This window comes from Penicillium canescens, assembly GCF_028828765.1.
Source record: "Penicillium canescens strain IBT 15451 chromosome Unknown utg000011l_segment0_segment0, whole genome shotgun sequence".
Taxonomy (NCBI): domain Eukaryota; kingdom Fungi; phylum Ascomycota; class Eurotiomycetes; order Eurotiales; family Aspergillaceae; genus Penicillium; species Penicillium canescens.
Window position 1 is genome coordinate 147,368 of NW_026703973.1, and position 20,941 is coordinate 168,308.

At 51.7% G+C, this 20,941-nt stretch overlaps 10 protein-coding genes across 10 annotated transcripts; 4 read left to right on the top strand and 6 right to left on the bottom strand.

Moving 5' to 3' along the window:
• Positions 1–167: 167 nt before the first annotated feature.
• Positions 168–1,653, top strand: N7446_012763 (DASH complex subunit ASK1; the record flags this gene model as incomplete). Its single annotated transcript, XM_058521505.1, has 4 exons — positions 168–255; positions 311–417; positions 476–1,460; positions 1,517–1,653. 4 exons carry the CDS (start codon positions 168–170, stop codon positions 1,651–1,653), a joined length of 1,317 nt encoding a protein of 438 aa, XP_058364982.1.
• A 540-nt stretch (positions 1,654–2,193) lies between these two features.
• On the bottom strand, positions 2,194–3,062 carry N7446_012764 (HIG1 domain-containing protein; the record flags this gene model as incomplete). Its single annotated transcript, XM_058521506.1, has 2 exons — positions 2,194–2,971; positions 3,022–3,062. The coding sequence occupies 2 exons, from the start codon at positions 3,060–3,062 to the stop codon at positions 2,194–2,196; spliced, it is 819 nt and encodes a 272-aa protein (XP_058364983.1).
• Positions 3,063–3,452: 390 nt separating this feature from the next.
• Positions 3,453–4,951, bottom strand: N7446_012765 (transcription factor SPN1; the record flags this gene model as incomplete). Its single annotated transcript, XM_058521507.1, has 4 exons — positions 3,453–3,702; positions 3,755–4,233; positions 4,281–4,363; positions 4,441–4,951. 4 exons carry the CDS (start codon positions 4,949–4,951, stop codon positions 3,453–3,455), a joined length of 1,323 nt encoding a protein of 440 aa, XP_058364984.1.
• Positions 4,952–5,230: 279 nt separating this feature from the next.
• Positions 5,231–5,784, top strand: N7446_012766 (uncharacterized protein). The gene is made up of 4 exons (XM_058521508.1): positions 5,231–5,297; positions 5,349–5,380; positions 5,430–5,496; positions 5,620–5,784. The coding sequence occupies exons 1-4, from the start codon at positions 5,285–5,287 to the stop codon at positions 5,655–5,657; spliced, it is 150 nt and encodes a 49-aa protein (XP_058364985.1). The 5' UTR covers positions 5,231–5,284; the 3' UTR covers positions 5,658–5,784.
• A 4-nt stretch (positions 5,785–5,788) lies between these two features.
• N7446_012767 (putative nucleoporin) lies at positions 5,789–7,727 on the bottom strand. Its single transcript, XM_058521509.1, has 3 exons — positions 6,953–7,727; positions 6,247–6,899; positions 5,789–6,196 (listed from the first exon to the last, which is right to left on the bottom strand). The coding sequence occupies exons 1-3, from the start codon at positions 7,482–7,484 to the stop codon at positions 6,098–6,100; spliced, it is 1,284 nt and encodes a 427-aa protein (XP_058364986.1). The 5' UTR covers positions 7,485–7,727; the 3' UTR covers positions 5,789–6,097.
• A 204-nt stretch (positions 7,728–7,931) lies between these two features.
• On the top strand, positions 7,932–8,848 carry N7446_012768 (coiled-coil-helix-coiled-coil-helix domain-containing protein). The gene is made up of 4 exons (XM_058521510.1): positions 7,932–7,982; positions 8,041–8,268; positions 8,320–8,452; positions 8,532–8,848. The coding sequence occupies exons 1-4, from the start codon at positions 7,963–7,965 to the stop codon at positions 8,628–8,630; spliced, it is 480 nt and encodes a 159-aa protein (XP_058364987.1). The 5' UTR covers positions 7,932–7,962; the 3' UTR covers positions 8,631–8,848.
• A 458-nt stretch (positions 8,849–9,306) lies between these two features.
• On the bottom strand, positions 9,307–10,975 carry N7446_012769 (acyl-CoA-binding domain-containing protein). Its single transcript, XM_058521511.1, has 4 exons — positions 10,678–10,975; positions 10,504–10,617; positions 10,371–10,443; positions 9,307–10,295 (listed from the first exon to the last, which is right to left on the bottom strand). Exons 1-4 carry the CDS (start codon positions 10,691–10,693, stop codon positions 9,344–9,346), a joined length of 1,155 nt encoding a protein of 384 aa, XP_058364988.1. The 5' UTR covers positions 10,694–10,975; the 3' UTR covers positions 9,307–9,343.
• A 183-nt stretch (positions 10,976–11,158) lies between these two features.
• Positions 11,159–12,733, bottom strand: N7446_012770 (putative GABA permease; the record flags this gene model as incomplete). Its single annotated transcript, XM_058521512.1, has 1 exon — positions 11,159–12,733. The coding sequence occupies one exon, from the start codon at positions 12,731–12,733 to the stop codon at positions 11,159–11,161; it is 1,575 nt and encodes a 524-aa protein (XP_058364989.1).
• A 1,326-nt stretch (positions 12,734–14,059) lies between these two features.
• Positions 14,060–15,316, top strand: N7446_012771 (uncharacterized protein; the record flags this gene model as incomplete). The annotated part of the gene is made up of 5 exons (XM_058521513.1): positions 14,060–14,103; positions 14,156–14,340; positions 14,400–14,506; positions 14,559–15,151; positions 15,202–15,316. 5 exons carry the CDS (start codon positions 14,060–14,062, stop codon positions 15,314–15,316), a joined length of 1,044 nt encoding a protein of 347 aa, XP_058364990.1.
• Positions 15,317–16,205: 889 nt separating this feature from the next.
• Positions 16,206–20,542, bottom strand: N7446_012772 (putative jumonji family transcription factor; the record flags this gene model as incomplete). Its single annotated transcript, XM_058521514.1, has 4 exons — positions 16,206–18,009; positions 18,089–20,047; positions 20,103–20,200; positions 20,282–20,542. The coding sequence occupies 4 exons, from the start codon at positions 20,540–20,542 to the stop codon at positions 16,206–16,208; spliced, it is 4,122 nt and encodes a 1,373-aa protein (XP_058364991.1).
• Positions 20,543–20,941: the final 399 nt, after the last annotated feature.

Genomic DNA, 20,941 nt, shown 5'->3' on the forward strand with positions numbered 1-20,941 from the left:
GCTCTGACGCTCTGATGCTCTGATGCTCTGAAGCCTGCTTATCCTGCCACATGACCCCACCCAGCCCTTATCCTGAAGCCCTCACACACCGCTTTGGGTTCCCCGCGTCGACGTGACTTGAGCTTCTATTCAGCTTCCATTCCAAGCTCAGTTGTTCTTTCACGGCCATGTCTCGACCTTCTCAGGCCCAGCGGCCTTTGTCCCTCACCGAAGAACTCGAGAAGTTGGAACAATCTATCACCCTGACGCTCCAAGGTACGTCAAAACACAAAAAGTAAACAAACAAAGCACTTACCCCGATGTCTTGCAGAGATCGACCACAACTTCAGCCAAGCTCATCGGATTGTTACTACGAGTATTTTACCTCTTGTGGAACAATACACAGAGCATTCCCGGGATGTCTGGGAGGGTTCCAAGGTGAGCAGATCTCCGGAGAGTATATCAACCAGCCTCACATTTACTGACTCCGCCTCAGTTCTGGAAGCAATTCTTCGAAGCTAGTGCCAACGTATCTCTGTCCGGCTACGAGGAACGTAACAATAATGAAGACACCGTGCAGGAGCCTACAGCTACGGAGGAGGAACTGTCCGCCGACATAACCCAGAGCACCAGCCTGGATGAGACGATATCACAAGAGTCGCCCTCTTCTCAGCGCCTTGGCACCCCACGCCATGATCATGGAGGTGATCTGGATCTGACGGATCTTGCAATCTCCTCCCACAGCACTCCACGCGCTCAGACCCAACATCATCCGGCCGATGACGATATCACGACATCCTCCATGGACTACTCCTCATCCTACGAGAACCTGAGGAAACAAGTCAATGAGTCAGAAGCCCCGTTCCATACCCAAGACTCGTCAACTCTCCCATCCACCCCAGGCCGACAGCCATTTTTCCCGCGCGGCGTGTCTGCCAACACCCCGATGTCATCGCCGTTCATCCCCCCTGCGTCTTCCGTTCGCCAGCCAACCACCCAAGACCGTCGATACCAGAAGACTTCAGACCCGGTCCTGCACCAAATGCTCGACAAGACTTACCGAGTGCAAGCTACACCCCTTGGAAAGGGATTCCGTAACGTCGGCGGAGGCACAAATACCCGATCCAAGTTCAACATCACCCCGAAGCCTGCCGAGTCTACCTCCCGATATGGATATGACGACTCCCCGATTTCCAGCCCGGAACCCGAGGTGCCTCAGCTTCACTCGGAGATCTTCTCCTCTCCTATCAAGGGTTTCGATACCCCGGGCACGAACCGCAAGAGACGGACAAGCAGCAATCGCATGCGCGGGATTCCTAAACCTGGCACGAGCGTGTTGACACCTGCCAAGAAGTCTGCAGGCAAGTCGGCCATGTGGGATAGCGATGATGACCTGGATTATGACGATGATGATCTTGGACCCAGTCCGCCAAAGACGATGCAATTTCATATTCCTCAAAGTCGACTCATGAGGACTCCTGGTAAGACATTTTGAGATTCTGTCCTTTTCTGGTATAAAGCTAACTTTATGTTCTAGCCAAGGAAGCTTCTAAGCGCATTGTTACTGATTTGCTCGCTACTGCGGGAGCTGGTGACATTACAGATGACTTTGATGACGATCAGAGCCCAAGCGTGATCCGTCGTATGGAACGGCTGGAGGATGAAACTTTTTAATCTTATTCCCTGAGACATATCTTGGCTAGGATGTCTGTGATTTATCCTGGGGCTCTGGTTTCCTGTTTATTTAATGTTACAATGCCCGTATTAGGCTCCTATACCCATGTCACCATATCATGACCGATATCTACTATACTTATTTCGTGCTACCTGAATTGTACATTGTACAAATCGAGTGAATCAATGGAGCAGAGAATAAGATTCAGAATATAATCTTTAAGAAGTATCATACATGTGGACATTATCAAACAAATGTCACTTTTAAGGCTGCGTGAACCCTTTAGACACGAATAAGAAAACGCCAGAAAGAAATGCGAAACTATGTACAGGCGATGATGACCAAACAATGAGAGGCCACCTGCGCCAGTGTTCTCGAAAATATCACCGCCCCCTCTCGTCATCAATCTTTGTTGTTCAAAGGAGCGTATAAGGCTCCCGAGAGACATAAGTGGAAGAGCGGTGGATAGCGAAGTTCCATGGACCGCAATCAACGAGTGGGAGTAATCAACAATCAGACAGGACCACATCAGAGCAAGTTTAGTTCTTCTTCTCTGACTCGGCGTCCTTCTTCTCATCATCACTGTCATCGGACTTTGACTCTTCCTCGGCGGGCTTGGACTCAGCCTTCTTCTCCTGAGCACCAGGCTTGGCCTGCTGCTTCTCATGGTGCTCATAGAGATCCTGGTGCTTCTTGCTCAAGCGTTGTTCTTCAGCAGCAACCATGTCCTTCCAGAGGTCACTATCTTGGCTACTTGAAGCCGGGTGAGAAGGAGACTCGACCTCTTCAACCTTAGCACCCTTCTGCTTCTTCGAGTCAAGAATACCACGACCACGGCGCTGATCGGAAATCTCAAAAGCAGCCGAAGCACACAGCACACCGAGAGTCAGACCCTGGGCATAGACACGAGCCTGAACAAGCTTCTGCTGTCCGGTAAGACCAGGGTTACGACTGACGAGCACGAACGAGCCAACCATGGAGGCAACCCAGGTGGCGCTGATGATCTTATACTTCTCACGGCGAGCGAAAGCAGCAGCGCGATCGGTGAAGCTGAGGCCGCGAATTTCCTCGGCGCGCAGACGCTCTTCACGGGTATCGTACCATTGGCGCTCGGCGTTGTTCTTGGCTTCGAAATCGCGGGAGGCGTGGTCGGCGGCGATGATTCCGACGAAAGTACCCGATGACGTTACCAGAAAAGACTTCATAGGCACGGTCAGGTTGCGGATTGTGTGGAAGCGGCGCGAGGCCAGGAGGACACCTGCTACACCTCCAGCTAGACCGGTGAGACCGCCGATGGTGCCACCTTTGACGACGGAGCTGGGAGAATTGGTTAGTATGGATTATATTTTGGCAAATGATTGTCGTACCGATAGTGCGCATCTTCTTCTTCCTTAGTTAGGAGCTTCATTGTGCCTGTGTACGATGTGTGAGTGTAGATGAAAAGAGATGAAAGTCGTAAGATATAAGTGGAATTCCGCAAAGGCCGGAATGACGTGTGTGACGGGATCTGCTCTTTTTCCCGGCGATTGGCTCCGGTCGAAGTTCGGCCTCGGATTTGCCGTTCAATTTGATATGGGAGATACCGGACAATATTGTTGGAGAGGCACTTTATTTAGATTTAAGGTGTGAGATTGCTGACAGCTTTGTTGTAATTGGCCTTGGTTTCCTGATATCTGGCTTATGCTGGGGTTGTAGTCAAATCCCTGATCCCCGATCAATCCCGAACGCCCAAACACCGCGAAAAATTCTCGATACATGTGGCCTGAGCCTGGAATATTACAAAGTGAGCATACCGCCCTTACCGGCGAGAGGCTTTCTTAGCTGCCACTTGTCGGGCTTGCATCTTACGGAAACGGTCCTCGCCACTGGCACCTAGGGGGCGCGCAAACTGACTCTCGCGTACGGATGTCTGGCGCGGAACCACGGTGTAGCTGACTTGGGTGCGGTCGACACGAGCACGGTTGGCAAGACGAGGAGGAAGCATCTCACGGGCGCGAGCTTCAGCAGCGACGACCTCGGCTGTGGGAACTGTGCGCTTGACAACCTTCCTATACAACTGTTAGTAAAAGGCGCGCAAACGGTGCATGGCAAGTAACATACGTAGGATCGTAATCGGCCTGCTGGAAGACACGCTTCGAGTAATCATCGCTGCGCTGTAGGATAGGCCGAGTCCATTCTGCCAGCAACTTCTCTGCCACTTCCTTGATGCGGCGCTCGGTGCGCTTGCTCTTGGTGTAGAAGACAATCACTTTTCCGATTCCACTGGCGATAAGAGCATCCTTGTTGATGGGTAGCTTGGTGAGACAGGTCAGTAGGTCGCGCTGGATATTATAGGCAGGCATGGCTCCATCGTCCAAGGGTTCAAGGAAGAACCGCACGGCTTCCAACAGGTTGATTTCGGGATCAACCAAGGCATTGATGTACTGGTTGCGATTGAGGAGCATGGTAACTTCGGGGAGAAGCTTGAGCTTGTGCATGGCGGGCTTTCCTTCTTGGCGACTGATCGCATCCATCTGAGCGGCGTGTGTCATGCGCTTGCGCATTTCCTCGATTTCGGCATCGGCCATAGATTCCAAATCCTTGTATAGTCAGTATGATGAAGGCTAAGGTGGAGTATAGCACATACAATGCCATCTTGCTTGCGGAATCGTCTCTTAGCGGGTTTCTTCATTGCCTGGTCCATAGCACGATCAAGAGCTCGGCGACGTCCTATAAGACATAGGCTGTTAGTATCACCATAGATTGAGCCCAATGGAGAGCCAGTAGCTAGTAATCGGCAAACGTACGGGTCTCCGGATCAAGAGTCTCCTCGTCAGTATCAGGTTGCTCTTCGCGCTTCTTGCGCTCACGTCGGCGGGACGAGCCACCCTCCTCTCCATCCGCATCGGCAGCACGACGGCTCTTCTTCTCCCGACGACCCTCCTTTCGGCGCGGCCGACTCTCATCACCCTCAGTGCGCTTGCGCTTGTGGCGACCAATTAGCTTCAGGTTTTCCTCGTCGATAGCAAGCTGTGGGCGGTCTTCAACGTCCACGTTCTCGGGGTCGAAGTTCTCGAATTGTGCCTCGTCGACCTCGGACAGGATCGACTCGTCGTCTGAAAGCTTCTCATCGTCATCTTCGTCGTCTCCGCTTTGCTCGACAGGATCCTCCGCATTGTCCTCAAATTCAGCAGCAGGTTCCGCCGGTCTGGCATCCACTTCGTCGTCACCGGCAATCGGGGATGCGACTTTCTCGGGAACTTCGCGTTCGGGGGAAGCAGCGGACACAGCCGCTTGGTGCTCAGGGGAGGCGGACATTGTGGTATGAAAGGTTGCAAAGGTGAGAGTTCAGTTAGGGGATGTATCGTGACCCAAGTCACGGTACGTTGTCCGATCTCAACGCCTTGCTGTAGGGGCGCGAAAATCCGAGAGCGATATTATGTGGTGAGAAATATCGATATATGAAGAAGAAAACAGCAATACGCACGAAGATCGAGATAGAAGTGAAGAATAGAGAGGGGTGGCAGTCAAGTGTGAAGGCAAAAGAGAAGATGAGATGGTCTGTGCTCCCGTGATTTCTTTCTCCTGCGCAACTCTCAACTCATCACCTCAACATCTACTCTTCCACATCTTCTCCCATCTCTATTCATAATGTTTGCCCCAGGTATGCTTGATCTCTGTCTTTCAAGCTACAGTTTAACTAACATATCTTAAGGTCAAGAACAGATCTCCAAGGAAGATATCAAGGTTAGCACATCGTGAGATCGGTCCTGGACGATATTAACATATTTTACAGGCTGGTGAGATTGAGGCCAGCCAGACTGTCCAGATGGTTCTCGCCGGTGGTTTCCTCCTCTACCTGTGTAAGTCGAGCCTCCGAGTCCACCCGTGGACGTCACTGAAGTTTCTGAGCAAACAGCCTGAGAGAACATAAAAAGACACATGTTGATGAGTGCCCTGGAACTAACATACTTGTCAAATAATAGCTCCCTTCGCCGTCGACTTCGTCCGCAAGTTCCTCTAAGCGGTTGATCCGTCGCCCTTCGTTTCTCCCCCGAGCTGGCTCAATCCCTGGCTATGATTTCGCGCGGTCACCTTGAGTGAGATGAAGGTTTTCTCCCAACGTGGCGATATTCCAAGTTGGTTATGATGGACCACATATGTCTAAACTATGGATAGCTCTGGCTCATCAATACCTTTGGATTTGGTTTGCAGTTGGGACTTGTATTACTATTTTACATGCTTGGTGTTTTCTGTGTTTTGTCGGATATAGAACAAACTAGAAATTGCAAGATAATTTTTCATGGGAAAGGGGTTGGCAAGAAGGTATGGCAAATGAGATCGTATTCAAGTATGCATTACAATGGTCCGGTCCCCTAGAACGCCAGTACTCCCATAACCGTCAAGATGAATAGAAACAGATGAACTTGAGACTTGAATGGCAGCTGAGCTGAAAGAAAGTAATCAGTTTCCGTTCGCGCTCTTCGCTTCTTCAAAGTCCTTCTTGATAGACTCCATTTCCTTCTGGAGATGCTGAATCTGGGAGTGGTAGTCATCGAGAATCTAAGATAGTCAGTAGGCGGTTTCAATAGCATGCACATGAGGTAACGAACCTTCTTCGCTGTCTTCAAAGTCTGCTCATCGATATCGTCTTCAGCGGGTGTCACGCTCACGCCAGCACGATCCAACTCCGCCTGCAGTCGCTTGGAGTGCTCATGAATGGCCAGCATACGGGCCCAGATCTCTTCGGCACGACCATTGATCGACGGGTCAAAGACAGAACGTTCCAGCTGGGTCAGCTTCTTCTTCAGCTCCTCTTCTGCCTCATCCATGGCGTAGCCTCGGTTGCGGAGGATCTGTGTCTTGGCAGCAAGGGCGAGGCACCGTTTGCTGAGAATAATATGCTTCCGACGGGCGTCGGCGATCTTAATGGACAGGTTGAGGTCATGCTTCGCAAGAAGCTCAGTCAGGCAGTTGTTGATCTCATGCAGGCGCGATTGCATCATGGTAAGGAAGTCTCTTTGTCGCTGGGCGCGCTTGCCGAGCTCCCAGAAGCCCTTCACAAGTACAGGGACATACCCCGGACCGGGGCGCTTGCGCAAAGCTTCCTCCCACTTTGTATGATCATCCTCGGGGCCCGGTTGGTAGAAAGGTGCGGCCTCCTCGCCGACATTGTTATAGAGATATGCTCGGAATGGCGAGGATTGACTGGGGGGATCCCACTTGTCCTTGACAATTGCGATCTGCATGGGAACGGTCCGGTGCACTAGTTGAATGGATTAGTATCTGCCATGGGGGTAAAGAGTAGAAAATGCTCACCTCCGGTGATCGCACGGCCGGGAGACCATAGGCTTGATGACAGAGGAGGCTGCTGTTGCTGGCCCTGTGGAGTAGCCATGGTAGTTTGGCCGAATTGCGATTGCTGTGGTTGCTGCGCTTGTTGCTGCTGGTTGCCCAGGAGCGATCCACCTCCGAGGCCAGTTGCCTGTTGAGTGTTGCCACCAAAGAGAGAGCCTTGTGGTTTCTGTCCAAGCGACGTTCCGAATACGCTGCTCTGTTGCTGCGGCTGTTGCTGCTGCTGCGGCTGCCCGAAGGTACTTCCGCCAAGTAGGCTGTTCTGGGGCTTCTGTACATTCCCGAACAAGCCTCCTGATTGTTGTGTCTGAGGTGTAGTACTGGCGCCGAATGTTGAACCGCCGAGCGATCCTTGCTGCTGATTCTGTTGCCCGAACATTCCCGTAGCGGTGGATTGGGCACCGGTTGTCGTACCACCGAAGGGTGACTTGTTCGCAGTGTTGCCAAACAGGCTACTGCCGGTGTTCTGGGCGGGCGCTCCGAAGAGAGAAGTCATGGTGGGCAATTGAAAGGCGCGATCTGGTTCCGCAAAAAAAAAGTATGGGCTGAAGCGAGCGCGTTGAGAGGGCGTTGATGGACGAGCGGAATGGAACTAACAGGACTGAAGGGGAAAAGCGACAGATCCAGGTCGCATAGCCCGGGGAATGAAAGTTGAAAGTAGAAAGCTGAGGGGGAGCTGTCCGAGAAAGAAGAGCGCCGGAGCTCGATTTGTTTGGGTCACGTGATTGGGCAACCAGCGAATTTCTATTTAACGCAATTCTGACTGGAGAACAAAGGGCAGTTTATAGACAACAATTGATCGTATTTGCCCGCTGAATCGTCTCAATTGTTTTTGTTCTTTTGTGAATATATATCACGTGACTATATCCCCTCGGCCAATCAGCGCCAAGCCAAAAACCGACCTTTCCGCAACCCGCAGCTCTCTCGATCTCCAAGTCTTGCAATTGCACCTTCCCCTCATATCAACCGTCACCATGGCTCAGAGAGATCCTCGGTATGCACCTGGCCTTACTTCCCTAGGTCAAAACAAAGCTAACTTCCCCCTCCCACAGCTTCAACCAGCATGTCCTGGTGGACACCACACCCATGCCCGACCACATCCCCAAGGTGGAGGAGATTGGTGCCACATCTGCACCCCTCCACAGCGCAGCGTTCTACATCGGTGACCGGTGCCGTGCCTTCAATGACGATTATATGAAGTGCAAGGACGAGGCAAACGGCCGCGGGGAGATTGATTGCTTGAAGGAGGGTCGCAAGGTTACGCGCTGTGCCGCTAGCGTGTAAGTGTTGCTTTTACAAATTGGTGTAAGGAGAGAAATTGACCGTCACAGTCTCAAGGATATCAACACCCACTGCCTGGATCAGTTCAAGGCCCACTGGGAGTGCCTCGAGAACAACAACCACCACCTGTGGGAGTGCCGCAAGGCTGAGATGAACCTCAGCAAGTGTGTTTTCGACAAATTGGTATGCACCCATTGACCAATGCAATTATTTTGCATTCATGAGATTTTCCGCGGCTCAGCTAACAAATACATCTTTCTAGGGCCTGAAGAAGACCCTCCCTGGTGCGCCCGAGGGCCAGGTCCCCGTTCATCTGCGCCCCAAGCAGAAGTACGCTCAGTACACTGGACCGCAGTACTAAAGCATTGCGATTTATTTTGTCCCATTTAGACCCGCCCTGACTACTCTCGTGCCCTCTTCTTCCCCCGCTATATGGGCTCCGTCTTATTTTTTTATCCCTGTTTTATTTGGATGCTCGACTGTCAATCCGGTGTATGTTTGTGTAAATATCTATTGGCATCAGGAATGGTTAAATGATTTTCTGCTCAATATTCTCCTATGGGGTATATCTCTTCCTTGCCTTGGTGCATAAGATCATAATCTTCAAGATATTCGCAGGCATCTGCTGAGTGCTCCGTTAACGCGTTAAACCCTGATTCATGCCCTGCTGGCTTGATATATAATCGGTTTGATACACAGGCACATAGGGAAGTCGAAGCCAACACGTGAACTGAATTTGAGCTTCGGCCTCGACCACATGAGATGAATGAGCAGTTTCATGCATTCTCAAGTACCGTCTATTCGTCTACCACCCACACGCTGCACCAGTCAATGGCTGCATCTATTGACATACATTCCTGTTGCCTTGAACCAAGGATGAACCCAACTCCAGCTAGACAGCATCGTACACACCCAGACAAGCCAACCAAGAATGAAAAGGAATAAGAAATCCCGAACCTCAATTGAAACCCATATATACTGGACAAGAAATAGACACAAGAAAAGTAAGTAAGGACAAGAACTCCAACACGGGGGATGTAATGCAAAGAAGAAAACGGATATAAACCCAAATATTCAAGGCAAGATAGGCATATCAACCCTCTTAAGCTTCAGCTTCGCCAGCCGAACCTTCAATGCAGCCCAGCCAGTCTTAAGCCGAGCCTCAACACGACGATCACCACGCAACCGCATCCAAATCAACAACATGCCGAGCATAGCCAGATCCCACAGAATCTGCCGCACAGCAATCCACAGCATCCACTTGACCCAAGCCCACAGACCCGATCGCCTGCGCTGAGCAACAGAACGCGCCTCCATCTGCTCGCGCACGGCAGCAATCTCAGCCGTCATTTTCGTTAAGGCCTGCTCGACTCGACGGCGCCAGCGGCTATTCCGAGGATTGACAGGGTCACCTCGGGACTGGGAGTCTCGACGGTGAAGACCACTGCTGCCTATGCTTATTGCAGAGGCATGTTTGCGATGTCGATGTGAGGCGTCGGCATCAGTATTAGTATTGGTATTGGTGCTGGCATGATCGGGTTCTTGATCTGGGTCTTGGTCTTCATACAAGCTATCGCGGGCTTCTTCGTACTCTTCATCTTCCTCGTCATCGTCATTAGGATCCTGACCTTCATCGTCTATAGGCCTCCGTCGATAATATTCCTCTTCCTCGGGCTGGCTAACGGGACTGAGAACCCGTAAACGGGAATCCCGATCTCGATGGGTGGTAATATCACCCCTCCGATCAGGACGTTCAAAGTCCTCAGTTGACTGCGCCAACCGACTCCCTATACTCCCATAAGCACTGCGCGATAAGGGCGGAACGCCAACGGTGTTAAGCGGACTAGAAGAAGACGAAGAAGCGGTATTGAACTTGATCTGATCCCAGACAAACTCAAGCTCAGAAACGAGTTCGCGCGCTTCGGGCGTTTGCGATGCGTACTGGTGCATTGTATCGATCAAGGTGGAGATGTAGCGGCGTTTGGCTTCGGTGCGCGACATGTCGCGCTGAGCGTACCATGCATCCCTGCCAGAAACGAACCCATAGTCAGCGATTGATCAAGCATCAACGGTATAAGTGTAGACTAAGCATGCGACATACCACTTCTCACACTCAGAATGTACCTCGGGAGTATTCCCAATCGGACGATCCATTACACCCTCGACATCCCCCTCTGTCAGCGATTAGCCCTGTACCGCGTCCCCCGTATCTCAGTTCTCCAGTGTAGACTCACCCATGCTCTGCTTGTACAAGCCATAGAGCTTCAAGCGCTCGGCGGCGGGAGGGCGCGCGGTCCCCGTCCGGGGAATCCGCTTAACGGTATTGAGGGCATGGACGAAGACGCGGTCTGCAGAGAGTAACGTGTCAGTATACGAGACTGCAAGGAGGATGTGCAGGTGTCACGCACCTACAGAGTCCGACATGGCGCGATAAGAAGTCCGTTGCCTGTCATGGAAGCGGGGATCATCGGCTTGACCTCATGAGAGCAGTCGAGTGTAATTCGAGTGAATTCGAGTATAGAATAGAATATATTGGAAGTTGGGCAAGGGGGAGAATGGGGATGTGTTTCCCTTTTCCCCTGGGAGATGTTCCGATAAGTTCCTCGGAACGTAGCTTTCCCCGGATTGATGACTGTGGGCTGGACTGTTGGCTGTTCTAGTATAGCGGTATAGGTATTCACGTCTTCAAGTCTCCACGTAGTCGAGTTCTCGTCTGTCTATGATATTAGGGGAGCCGAGAAGTGGCGTGTTTGATTTGGACCGCGGCTCTCGGGGCGATCGTCAGGTACTTGTGATTGTCCGAGTATGCGCTACACGATCTGTGCGAAATTAAGTAAAAAAATAATTGTTTAAGATGTGTTAATATATGTTAATGTACAAAATGAGTATCTACTCGCTAGGCATCTTCTTCACCTCTTCCATGGCCTGTTCCGTATCTAACGCCGTCCCAGTCATAAGATCTGTAGCTGCGCGTGCCTCCTCACTGCTTACTGGTGGGCCAGTGAAATGTTTCCGCGCGTAGATAAAGTACCAAAAGATACTGATGCTCGCAAATGCCGCAAAGACAACGCTGGCATAGTTCATCGACTCGGGGGTGACGGGCAGAGTGACAGGCATACAGAAGAGAGCGACCGCCAGAACAATCCAAGCAATGGTAATGCCATTGATCGCATATCCAAAGCGACCCAGAGAATAAGAAGAGCCCTTCACATCCTGTCGTCCTCGGATCATGGAAATGAGAATGGGCAGTCCATAGGAAGTGGAAAGACAAATGGTAGCGACACCGGTGAAAGAGTTGAATGCCGCAGTCGAGCCGAAATAGATCAATCCTAGGAGACCATCCACTGTCGCAGACAGGATCACCGCCCATACAGGCACATCTAGCGTGGGGTTGACCTTGCGCCAAAGCTTGAAGCCAGGGATGGCCCCGTCGCGTGCGAACGCATAGGTACAGCGACTGGCAGCTGTCAGGGACCCAATGCCTGCAAACAGCATGATCCCCAGGACCAGGAAGAGCAGACCAAAGCCACCTCCAGCGGATCCTGTCACCGTCTTGAAGAGCAGGCCAATGGGTTGGCCGCTCGCCACATTCCGTAGCATCTCCACATTGGGCATGACGAACAGGATCGGGATCAAATAGAGGAGACCAGTAATTCCAGCGGCCACGACCGACAGTACGATAGCCTTGGGCACCTCACGGTGTGGGTTCTGGACCTCTTCGCACATCGCCGCGACCATGCCGTATCCGGTCAAGGTGTATGCTGCCTGCAGCAACCCGACACAGAACGCCCATCCCGAAGGCCAGCCACTTGTGGAAGCATCAAAGTGACCAAAGACAAATTCGCCGTCGCGACGGTCATCGGCCATAGTCAACAGTGTGATCATAATGATGATGACACTGGCAGCAGTCCAAAAGATACAGATCTTATTGATGAGATCCAACCACCGCGAGAGGAAGATGTTAACCAAGGCACAGAACAGCATGACCGCCCAGAACATCAGGACCGTCTGCCAGGCATTGGCGACAAAGGTTTCATCAAAAATCGAGATAGCACTGAGAATCAACTGGCCCCCGGAGAAAATGATACTGAGCGTCACAGTCCAATTCCCGACCAGAGTCAACCAACCATCAATAAATGACATCAGCGGTGCCCAGCGACGAGTCGACAACATCGCACTCCAATAGTAGACACCGCCAGCCGTGGGGTAGACGGCACAGATCTCAGCAAGGGAAGCGGCGATAGCGATGGAGATGAGGGTGACGAATACCCAGCCCCAGATGATAGTCACGGATAGACCGTCCGCGAGGGTGATATAGAGGGTCGTACTGAGACCGAAGGGCGCGGCCATAATGGCAAAGGAGAGACCGAGGATGCTCATCATGCTTAGGTTTCGGGGTAGTTCGCTCTTGTAGCCCATACGGGCCAGCGCCTCGTCGGCGGTGGCATCTAGTGAGCTGCGCATTGTGTATAGTGTGTGGTTGTTGCATGTAGAAGGTCTAGAAGATAGAGGGAATGATATATAAGAGTCTCACGACGAACCCCCGCATTTGGATGGCGCGGTCCGGGACCGCGGTCAAATTGAGTTGCAAGTTGGAGATAAGGGCGAATAAGAGTCTCGGGGAAGTTAGGCAGGACTTATAAGGTTAACAGCACACTAAAAGCTAACCTGGCTTATCATTTTCCGGCGAATGTCTTACCTGACCTAATGATAAGACCTGGAGTCGACCCACTCCGGGGCGAAGTTGTTAAGCCAACTTGGATCCAACTTAGAATTTAGTGTTTGAATTACTATGTTATCAGATAGCATTCCAGTCTACCGATGATAGGCCACGTGGATCGACATCCTGACCTTCTAGAACTTACACTTGTTCCACGATCCTAGGGCGTGTCACCCTCAACTATAAGTCCTATATATGCGGAGATAGCGAAATCGGGCAACGCAGAACAAAAGAGCAAGATCTCGCTCTTCAACCCTGTACCCAGGCATGGGAATGCGGAGAGTCTCCGTGGCGGAACCACTTTGACATCATATCGCGATCGGCAGACCCATAAGCTAACAAGCTAACAAGGCGCGGTAAAAGGAGCCAAAGCTTAAATGCAGAGACCAAGAAACCCATGTCGGCAAGGGGTTGAAAGATACGGCATTAAATAAGGCGATACGCATAGTTATATGTATGTTTCAGGTGAGAATGTGGATTCCATATGCCAAGGGTCCATGGCTGCCCCATGATAAGGATCCTCGGAATACTTATAGCCCTGACTGTTCACCCTAGACTGCTTCCATTCTCAATCCCTGAACCTGCTACAGTATTTATATCCCATGTGCTTCCATGCATCTTCTCAATGAAGATAGGATCTTCGAATCATAGGGCTTGGGAGCTGCATGATGAAACAGCGCTTCTCCGTACGTACTTCCAGACCGCGGTAAAATAGACATCAATTTATATTGCTTTCTGAATAAATCAACACACTCTCGCCTGTGTCTGACATGGTGAAAAGAACGAGAGAGGAAGAAAAAGCCAGGTTGAAGTTTTTCAGGGTTGACCTGGTCACGTCCCCACCTGATTAGAAATCACCTTGGTTGCCCAAGTAGGAAACTGAACTCATTGAAAGGAAGGTCCAACCTGAGTGTAGTGAGGTATAGATATCATAATTAAAAATCAACGGAGGAATTGAGCTGTACAGGATTACAAACATGATGTAAAACTCTCCGACCCAAGTATAAAACGCCTCGCGTATTCACAAGGGAACAGGAGTACATTCGTCAGCCATCTCAAAGCTCATCAATATGTCTCAGACTCGGATCTTGTTGACTGGAGCAACCGGTTATATGTGAGTGTGCAAAAGTTGTCATAAGCGTCCATGGCTAAAGGTCAAACAACAGCGGTGGATCCGTTCTCGCAACACTGAAAAGTAGTCAGCACGAGAACATTCAGAATGCCCAAATTGATGTCCTGCTTCGTGGGGAGGAGCGAGGTACCTTATTCGAATCTTTTGGTGTTCAAGTCATTCCATTCCAAAGCCTGGACGAGACAGACTTTATCAGAAAGCTGTCAAGCGACTATGATGGTATAGACACCTCTTCGTGAATCAATTGACTTGTATGCAGGTAATTGACATCTCTGCAGTCATTATCAACGCCGCATCGGCGTTCCATACCGAGTCAGCCAAAGCCATGATCTCAGGACTTGGTGATAGACAATCCAAGACAGGCCAGAAGACCCATTTCATCCATGTACATCAAGCACACCTATACAGCGTGACCACCCACTAAGCAGTTACTATAGACATCCGGAACATCTAGCATCGGCGATCATCCCATCAGCAAAACCTACATCGAGACCAACGAACTCCACGACGACGAGAACATCTACGAATACCAAAGAACACGCGAAGCCAACGAAGCCTACAAACAACGAACAACCGACCTCGCAGTCTTTAACACCGGACTCGAAACCGGCGTCAAAACAACCATAATAATGGCCCCAACAATCTTCGGCACTGGCACAGGCCCAGTAAACAAACTTTCAATCCAAATCCCAACCCTAATCCGACGCTCTCTGGAGTACAACCAGGCAGTGGTGATCGGCGATGGAGCAGGTGAATGGGATCATATCCATATATCCGATCTAACCTCGCTCTTTGAGCTAGTCTTGTTCAAGGTCCTGAATGGGGAAGATGTTCCATTTGGGAAAGAGGGCGTATTATTTGCTGAAACAGGCCGGCACACTTGGCTTGACATCTCGAAGGCCATTGCATCAGTAGGACAGGAATTGAAAGCCCTTGACACAGAAGGTGTCCGCATTGTCTCGTTGGAGGAAGCAACAGCCTGGTCTGCGAATGGGAGTCGGCAAGTGAGGGAGTTGGGATTTGCTTCGAAGTAAGAAGAAACTAGACCTCTTGTGATTGCGGTTATGCTGACTGGTTTAGTGCTCGATCGAGGGCAATTCGTGGCAGAGCGTTGGGTTGGACGCCGCTGAGGGAAGGGCAGTGGAAGAATGCAGTCGAGGAGGATTTCAGGGCCATTTTGAAAGAACGTAAATGAGCGTCTGAGGTATGGAGCTGGCAGCTTACCTGCATGACGTGTGGCTTGTTCCATTTTTTTTTTTTTTTGTTCTTGGTTGAGTATTGCTGTTTCTAGAAAGATTGATTTCATGTTTGTATCCTTGTGTAGTCTTTGTTGATTTAAGGAATATGTAATAGCAAGCTACAAGGACTACTGTTAAGGCCTTATGGAACATGGATTTTTTTTTTTTTTTTTTTTTAATATTCCATTGCACACATACATCAAGGTCACACAAGGTGACGGCTGCCACATCAGGAACATGCTGCAAACACTCGTATAAGAGGCGAGCAATCGATGAGCGCCAGGATGAATATCGACATAGAAGGGGAAGGGGAAAGGGAAAAGGAAAGGGAAAGGGAAAAACACATTTCCGGAGATCCACGAAGATTCGATCCAGATCCACACACTTCCGTAGGGGTAAGGGGGGTATCAAAGGGGATAAAACACAAATGTGATCCAGTAATCTGGGAAGAAAAGAAATTTTTTTCTGTTTCAGATATCTAGACACGAGGGATGGGCGAAAGTAGGCCCAGGATGTTGAAGGGGAGGGCCGAGAGGGTTTTTCGGTCACAAAGAACCGTGCAAGTCGAACTCCGTCTATGTGACCACTCCCAGTAGCCGGATCGCAGATTCGCGTGCAAAAAGAATGTGTGAAATGAGAACGCTGAGTCGTGACCAGCCAGCTAGTGCCAACTCCAAATCATAAAGAAACATGACCCGTAACGTATCGTTGAGGTCGGGGAAAATCAAGAAAACGCCCATTCATGCAGTCGTCAGTCCAGTGAAGTCGTTACATGGAGATGCAAGTACAGTCGCAGTGGGAAGCAAACGCAGGTCAAAAAAGTCAGTGACGAGAGGGACACGACACCTATGGGCTGAGCGGGAGATCATCAGCTCCATCCGGGCCGAACCCAGCCATATCGACGGAGTGAAGGGATCCTGGCCCCTTGCCCAGGGAGATGTCGGAAGAAGCATAGTCGTGCTTGAGTCGTTCATGCGGCCCGAAGATGTGTGGCCCAAAGAACGGTCGATTCTCGTCATTGGGAGTGTTGCCATCCCCGGCGACCCACGGCCCGTTCTGCCAGAAGCGTGTGTTGGCTTGTTGGTCTCCGAAGAGATCGTGGTGATCAGGGTGTGGGTCGGGTCCATGCATGGGGAACTCATTTGGCGACTGGAATCGGAGATGCGACCGGCCGAAACTGGAGCATGGGGAATCTGCGTGAAGCGGCATGTCGAGACCTGAAAGTAGAGGGGGATCCTCCACCGGGGTAATGTCAATAGTCGGATTTTCCGTTTGTTGAGCCAAAGCCGCCGACAGCCGGAGATTCGAGGCTGAACTATGCCGGCTGTGACTGGCCGACCGCTCGATTGCACGCTGCACAAAGCTACCACAGTTCTTTAGGATTTTTTCCTGGGCCTCCTGTGGCAGACTATTGAAAAAGTCATTCGCCAGGGACTCCTTGGGCGATTCATCAGCCGCAGGAATCAACCCGTATGTAGACTTGGCATATTCGGAGAGACCGGACGGCATGTTGTAGGGCGATTGGTAGACATTCGGAGCGGTGGATCGTTGCTGGTCGAGGTAGGCATATTTTCCGGGCATCTTCGCTGCCGCCACGCTACCTCGATCCACGGTCTCTTGCTTGATGTTTTCTGACTCTTTCTTTTGAATCACATCCAGTCGCTCACGGTGACTCACCAGCGAGAACCGCAACATCTGAAGGAGCCGAGTGACCTCTTCCGACCGCATGTTGAGGGTCTGAGGTGGCAGCAAGGTTCCGTCAGCGGCTCGTGGCTGTACCCGTTGCTGGGCCATGGCTAGTTCCAGCTTCTCCAGGCCATTGACCGGTGGTATTGAGCCCATCGGACCCAACAGGGTCTCAACTACCAATTCGGGACTGACGATGTCGTATCCAGCAAAAACATTGGCGTGGTCAGTTATTTGAGCGAGGCGGCGACGAGCTATGAGTTCCCGGACATTGGCAAAAGTATTGGTGGATGGGAGGTGATGCTGCTGCTGAGCGTGCGATTTGGCGACCGAGGGGTAGGGGGCATGACGGGCAGACTGATTGGGTAGTGTTCGAAAGGCCGACGGCATCGCAGGAGCTCCAGCAGCAGCAGCACCGGCAAGGATACGGGGAGGGGGAGGGGCAAGGTGCTGCAGGGAGGCGGAAGGACGGGTGACATTCAAGAGACGTTGTTGTTGGGCGTAAAGATTTTGCTGGTAGGGAGGGGCAGGGGTAGCATAATGAAACTGGTGGTGGGGTGAGATCTTCGATGCACGAGCGCTGACACCAGCCACGCCAAGCGACTTGACGCTGTCCAGGAAATTGGCCTGCGGGTTGTGGATGGGCACGCTAGGGTTGTGTGTATACTGTGCCCTACTCTCGGTGGACTTGGTGCCCAAGTAATGCCACACCTGCTCAACTCTCACCGGCCGGAGTGGGGCGAAATAGTTCCTAGTCGCATCCACCGTCTCGAATTCGGCCCACTGATAGGGAGATCGTGCATCGCCAAATGCACTGCCTGCCGCGGGCACCGCTGACTCTAACTCTTTTCGTTCGGGCTTGCGCGCTAGGTGGACCGGGAGGGGTTTGATTCCCAGTGCGAGCGGTACGAAGTTAGACTTGCGAACCACCAGCATCCACCGGTAAGGCATTTCAATCACATCGCTGCAGGGTTGTTAGCATCGGGAGAATATGGAAAATGAAGACCTCCAGTCCTGGAAGGCTCGGGGAATAGATGACGCACCCTCGGGGAAGTACTTTGAGCAACAAGCTCCGCTCTTCGGGTCGATTTTCAAGCACAATGGCGCCATTAATTTCCTTGTCAGCCTGAAACTGGACCAAACTTCCTTGCGACTGATGACGGGCCTCTTCAATCACACGGCGATCCAAATCCGAGGATTCTCCCAGGACTCCGTTCGGTCGCTTCTGGCGATGGAATTTGCATTTCAAATCAACACTGGGAACTGAGTATTGACTGCCATCGTCGGCAATGACCGCAATCGCACCGAATTCGACCTGCACGCCAGCCAACAGGGCACAGGTCGCATGATAGGCGCGTGTGCATTTGCCGAAATTGCACTGGAAGCAAGCGCCGAAGACTTCGCGGCAAAAGAGACACTTCAGACCCAAGCGAGCCTTGGGGATCTTGTCAATATCACACACAACCTCTGTACCGGACGCATCGCGAAGGATTGTAGTCTCCTCGACGAACAACGCGCACCGTCGGTGTGCGTGGCCTTTGCCATCCTCGGTCGGCAGCAGATCCTCATAGTCCAGATTGTTAGGGCACAGCAGACACGGGAGCTTCCGCGGACCATTGGTGTGGAGTTTGGATCGTTTGGTCCTCGGCCCGTCATCCGGGTTTTTCCGCTTTCGGCCACGGGAGGGATTCTCAGGAACACTGCGAGGCGGCGTGAGAATATCGGAAGCAGCTTCGAACCCATCGAACTCGCTCTCGTATTCAGCGTAGTATTCAGGGGTGCTCTCGCCACGCATTTTGCGCTCAATCTCATCCACGTCGATCCAGACACTGTCTGACTCGCAGTTGCATTTCTTGGCGATGCGAGCATAGTCTAACCACTGCTCAGTCGCAAAGTTGACCGACTCGGCGCAATTGTATCCGATGTTGTATCCAGAGTGGTAGCCGTAAGGGAAGGTGATGACAAACTCCCCTTCATAGTGGACCAACCGGTTGACAGTGATGCCGTACTGGGACTTGAGAAGGCTAGGCGAGACGAGATAGGTCTTGTGGCGAAGGAATTGATCACAGTTCTTTGCATCACTGGACCAAATACTGCGCATTGCTTGTTCAAAGCGAGGTGCATCTTCCTGGGAAATGCTGTACCATTGCTTTGGGGCACCAAAGTGGATGTAGTTGATACTGTAGAGATCCACATCCTCGAGATGCCAAGCAAATGTGGCCTTCCACATGCCCAGGTAGAGGTAAGCAGTGTTGACCCCAGGGACTTTTTGGCCAAGAACGTCGAGCAGATTGGGCAACTTGGCAACGTTCCAAGAGGTCGTACTATCCTCGAAGAGCGAACCAGGCATGTCGGCACCGTACATCGGGTTGTTGTACATGAGTGACTTCCAGTAGTTGGTTTCTAATTCCTCGCATCGCTCCGCGGTGTAGTCCTCGTTGTCATGGATTCGATAATCAAAGCTCTTGAACGCCTCCTCGTCGACTTGATCCATGGCTTCCCCACGGTTGTTCTTTCGGCGTGACGACACAGACTTGGGCTGTCGTCCCTTTGGCTTGGTGGTAGGGAGCGACTCGCCTTCACTCAAGTCCTCGCTCTTGGTCTCCACCGGGTTGGTCTCTGGTGACTCGGGCGTCGGTGGTCCTTCGAGTTTGGATTTGTCGACGTCATCAGTAGACTCCTCCTTGATTTTGACCTGATTTGTCCGCTTTGGAGGGCGCCCAGGGCGGCGCTTCTGGCCCTCGGGGCGAGTGGATTGGGGACGTGGGGTGGGAGCTGAACGATTCACTGGTTCCTGGTTGCGGCGTCGCTCTCCTCTGCGAGCAGGGGGCTGGTGGCTGCTCTCTTCGCATAGGCCTTTCCACTGAGGAAGGTTGTACGAGCGCTGTCGTTCAATGTTCGCTTGAGTGTATGTACCGTGGGATCCGTGGAATTCCTGCATGATGGGGTTCTTCACCCGAATGTTCTTGACCGCATCATCCAACGGTGGAAGTGACTCGGACCTTTTGAGGAAGCATAAGCACAAGCACCCTCGAGAGCACAATTCAATCAACTCACCATTCTTTTGGAGGAACCACTTTCACGATTCCTGCCTGCATTCCGTATTTATCGATCTTTTTGATGAAGGCCTGAAAGTCTCTAAATTGGTCCATGGTCTAACGTACCTCCGTCAGTCTGTTTCTTAATAATGCGCAGTATCTCCACGGCATAGAATGCGGAACGTGTAGTGCACTCACCGGCTTGAAAACGGGAATCTTGCCGCCGCCATAGTAATGATCGGGTTCAATGTCTTCCACTTCTTCCTCCTTGTCATCGGCTGTCTCAGGCGCCGGGGCGGCTTTGTGATCCAGCTCGAGGTCTGATAGCTCGGAAGGTACGCCTTCAGGTGCCATGGTTTTGCCGTTGGCGCTCTGCGGCGGAGTGATTGAAGCAGAGTCGGCCGCAGGGGCGCCGGCGAGGGGGTCGCAGTGCAACTGGTCGATTGTCGCAGCCATCATCGCGGGCGATGAAGGCAGGTTGGGGAGTCTATTCAGGAGTTGGTGGGCGCCGTCGTCGGATGACCGCTGATCGACGGCGAGGTGGAAGTGTTTCCCAGCGGTCGGGGGAAGCGGAACAAATAGGTGTGGCAAATGGAAAGGAGTATATCGAGATCAGAAGAAATCACCAGTGTCGGAGTGTAAGGACACACTAGGCGTATGTAGGATGTAGGTCGATTGCGATAAGCTTTTCGGATAGTTCGAATTTCCTGAAGCCGAGCAAATAAATCAAAGGCGGGATAGAGAAGGGAAGACAAAGGTCCCAGCAGACCAAGTCTTCTGGAAAGAAGAGGTAGCAATAGAGTGGGCCAATGCAGGTGCCGGGACTGCAAGATGGTCTGATACTGAAAGGAGGTAGGG

Excerpts from the sequence above, each read along its gene's own strand:
- N7446_012767 (XM_058521509.1), bottom strand. The coding sequence starts at position 7,484 with ATGACTTCTCTCTTCGGAGCGCCCGCCCAGAACACCGGCAGTAGCCTG. Across the intron at positions 6,900-6,952 it reads CGGCCGTGCGATCACCGGAG|TGCACCGGACCGTTCCCATG; the intron begins GTGAGCATTTTC and ends CCATTCAACTAG. Across the intron at positions 6,197-6,246 it reads CTTTGAAGACAGCGAAGAAG|ATTCTCGATGACTACCACTC; the intron begins GTTCGTTACCTC and ends TGACTATCTTAG.
- N7446_012766 (XM_058521508.1), top strand. Across the intron at positions 5,381-5,429 it reads TCTCCAAGGAAGATATCAAG|GCTGGTGAGATTGAGGCCAG; the intron begins GTTAGCACATCG and ends CATATTTTACAG. Across the intron at positions 5,497-5,619 it reads TGGTTTCCTCCTCTACCTGT|CTCCCTTCGCCGTCGACTTC; the intron begins GTAAGTCGAGCC and ends GTCAAATAATAG.
- N7446_012768 (XM_058521510.1), top strand. The coding sequence starts at position 7,963 with ATGGCTCAGAGAGATCCTCG. Across the intron at positions 8,269-8,319 it reads ACGCGCTGTGCCGCTAGCGT|TCTCAAGGATATCAACACCC; the intron begins GTAAGTGTTGCT and ends TGACCGTCACAG. Across the intron at positions 8,453-8,531 it reads AGTGTGTTTTCGACAAATTG|GGCCTGAAGAAGACCCTCCC; the intron begins GTATGCACCCAT and ends ACATCTTTCTAG.
- N7446_012769 (XM_058521511.1), bottom strand. Across the intron at positions 10,444-10,503 it reads CTTGTACAAGCAGAGCATGG|AGGGGGATGTCGAGGGTGTA; the intron begins GTGAGTCTACAC and ends AATCGCTGACAG. Across the intron at positions 10,296-10,370 it reads CATTCTGAGTGTGAGAAGTG|GGATGCATGGTACGCTCAGC; the intron begins GTATGTCGCATG and ends CGTTTCTGGCAG.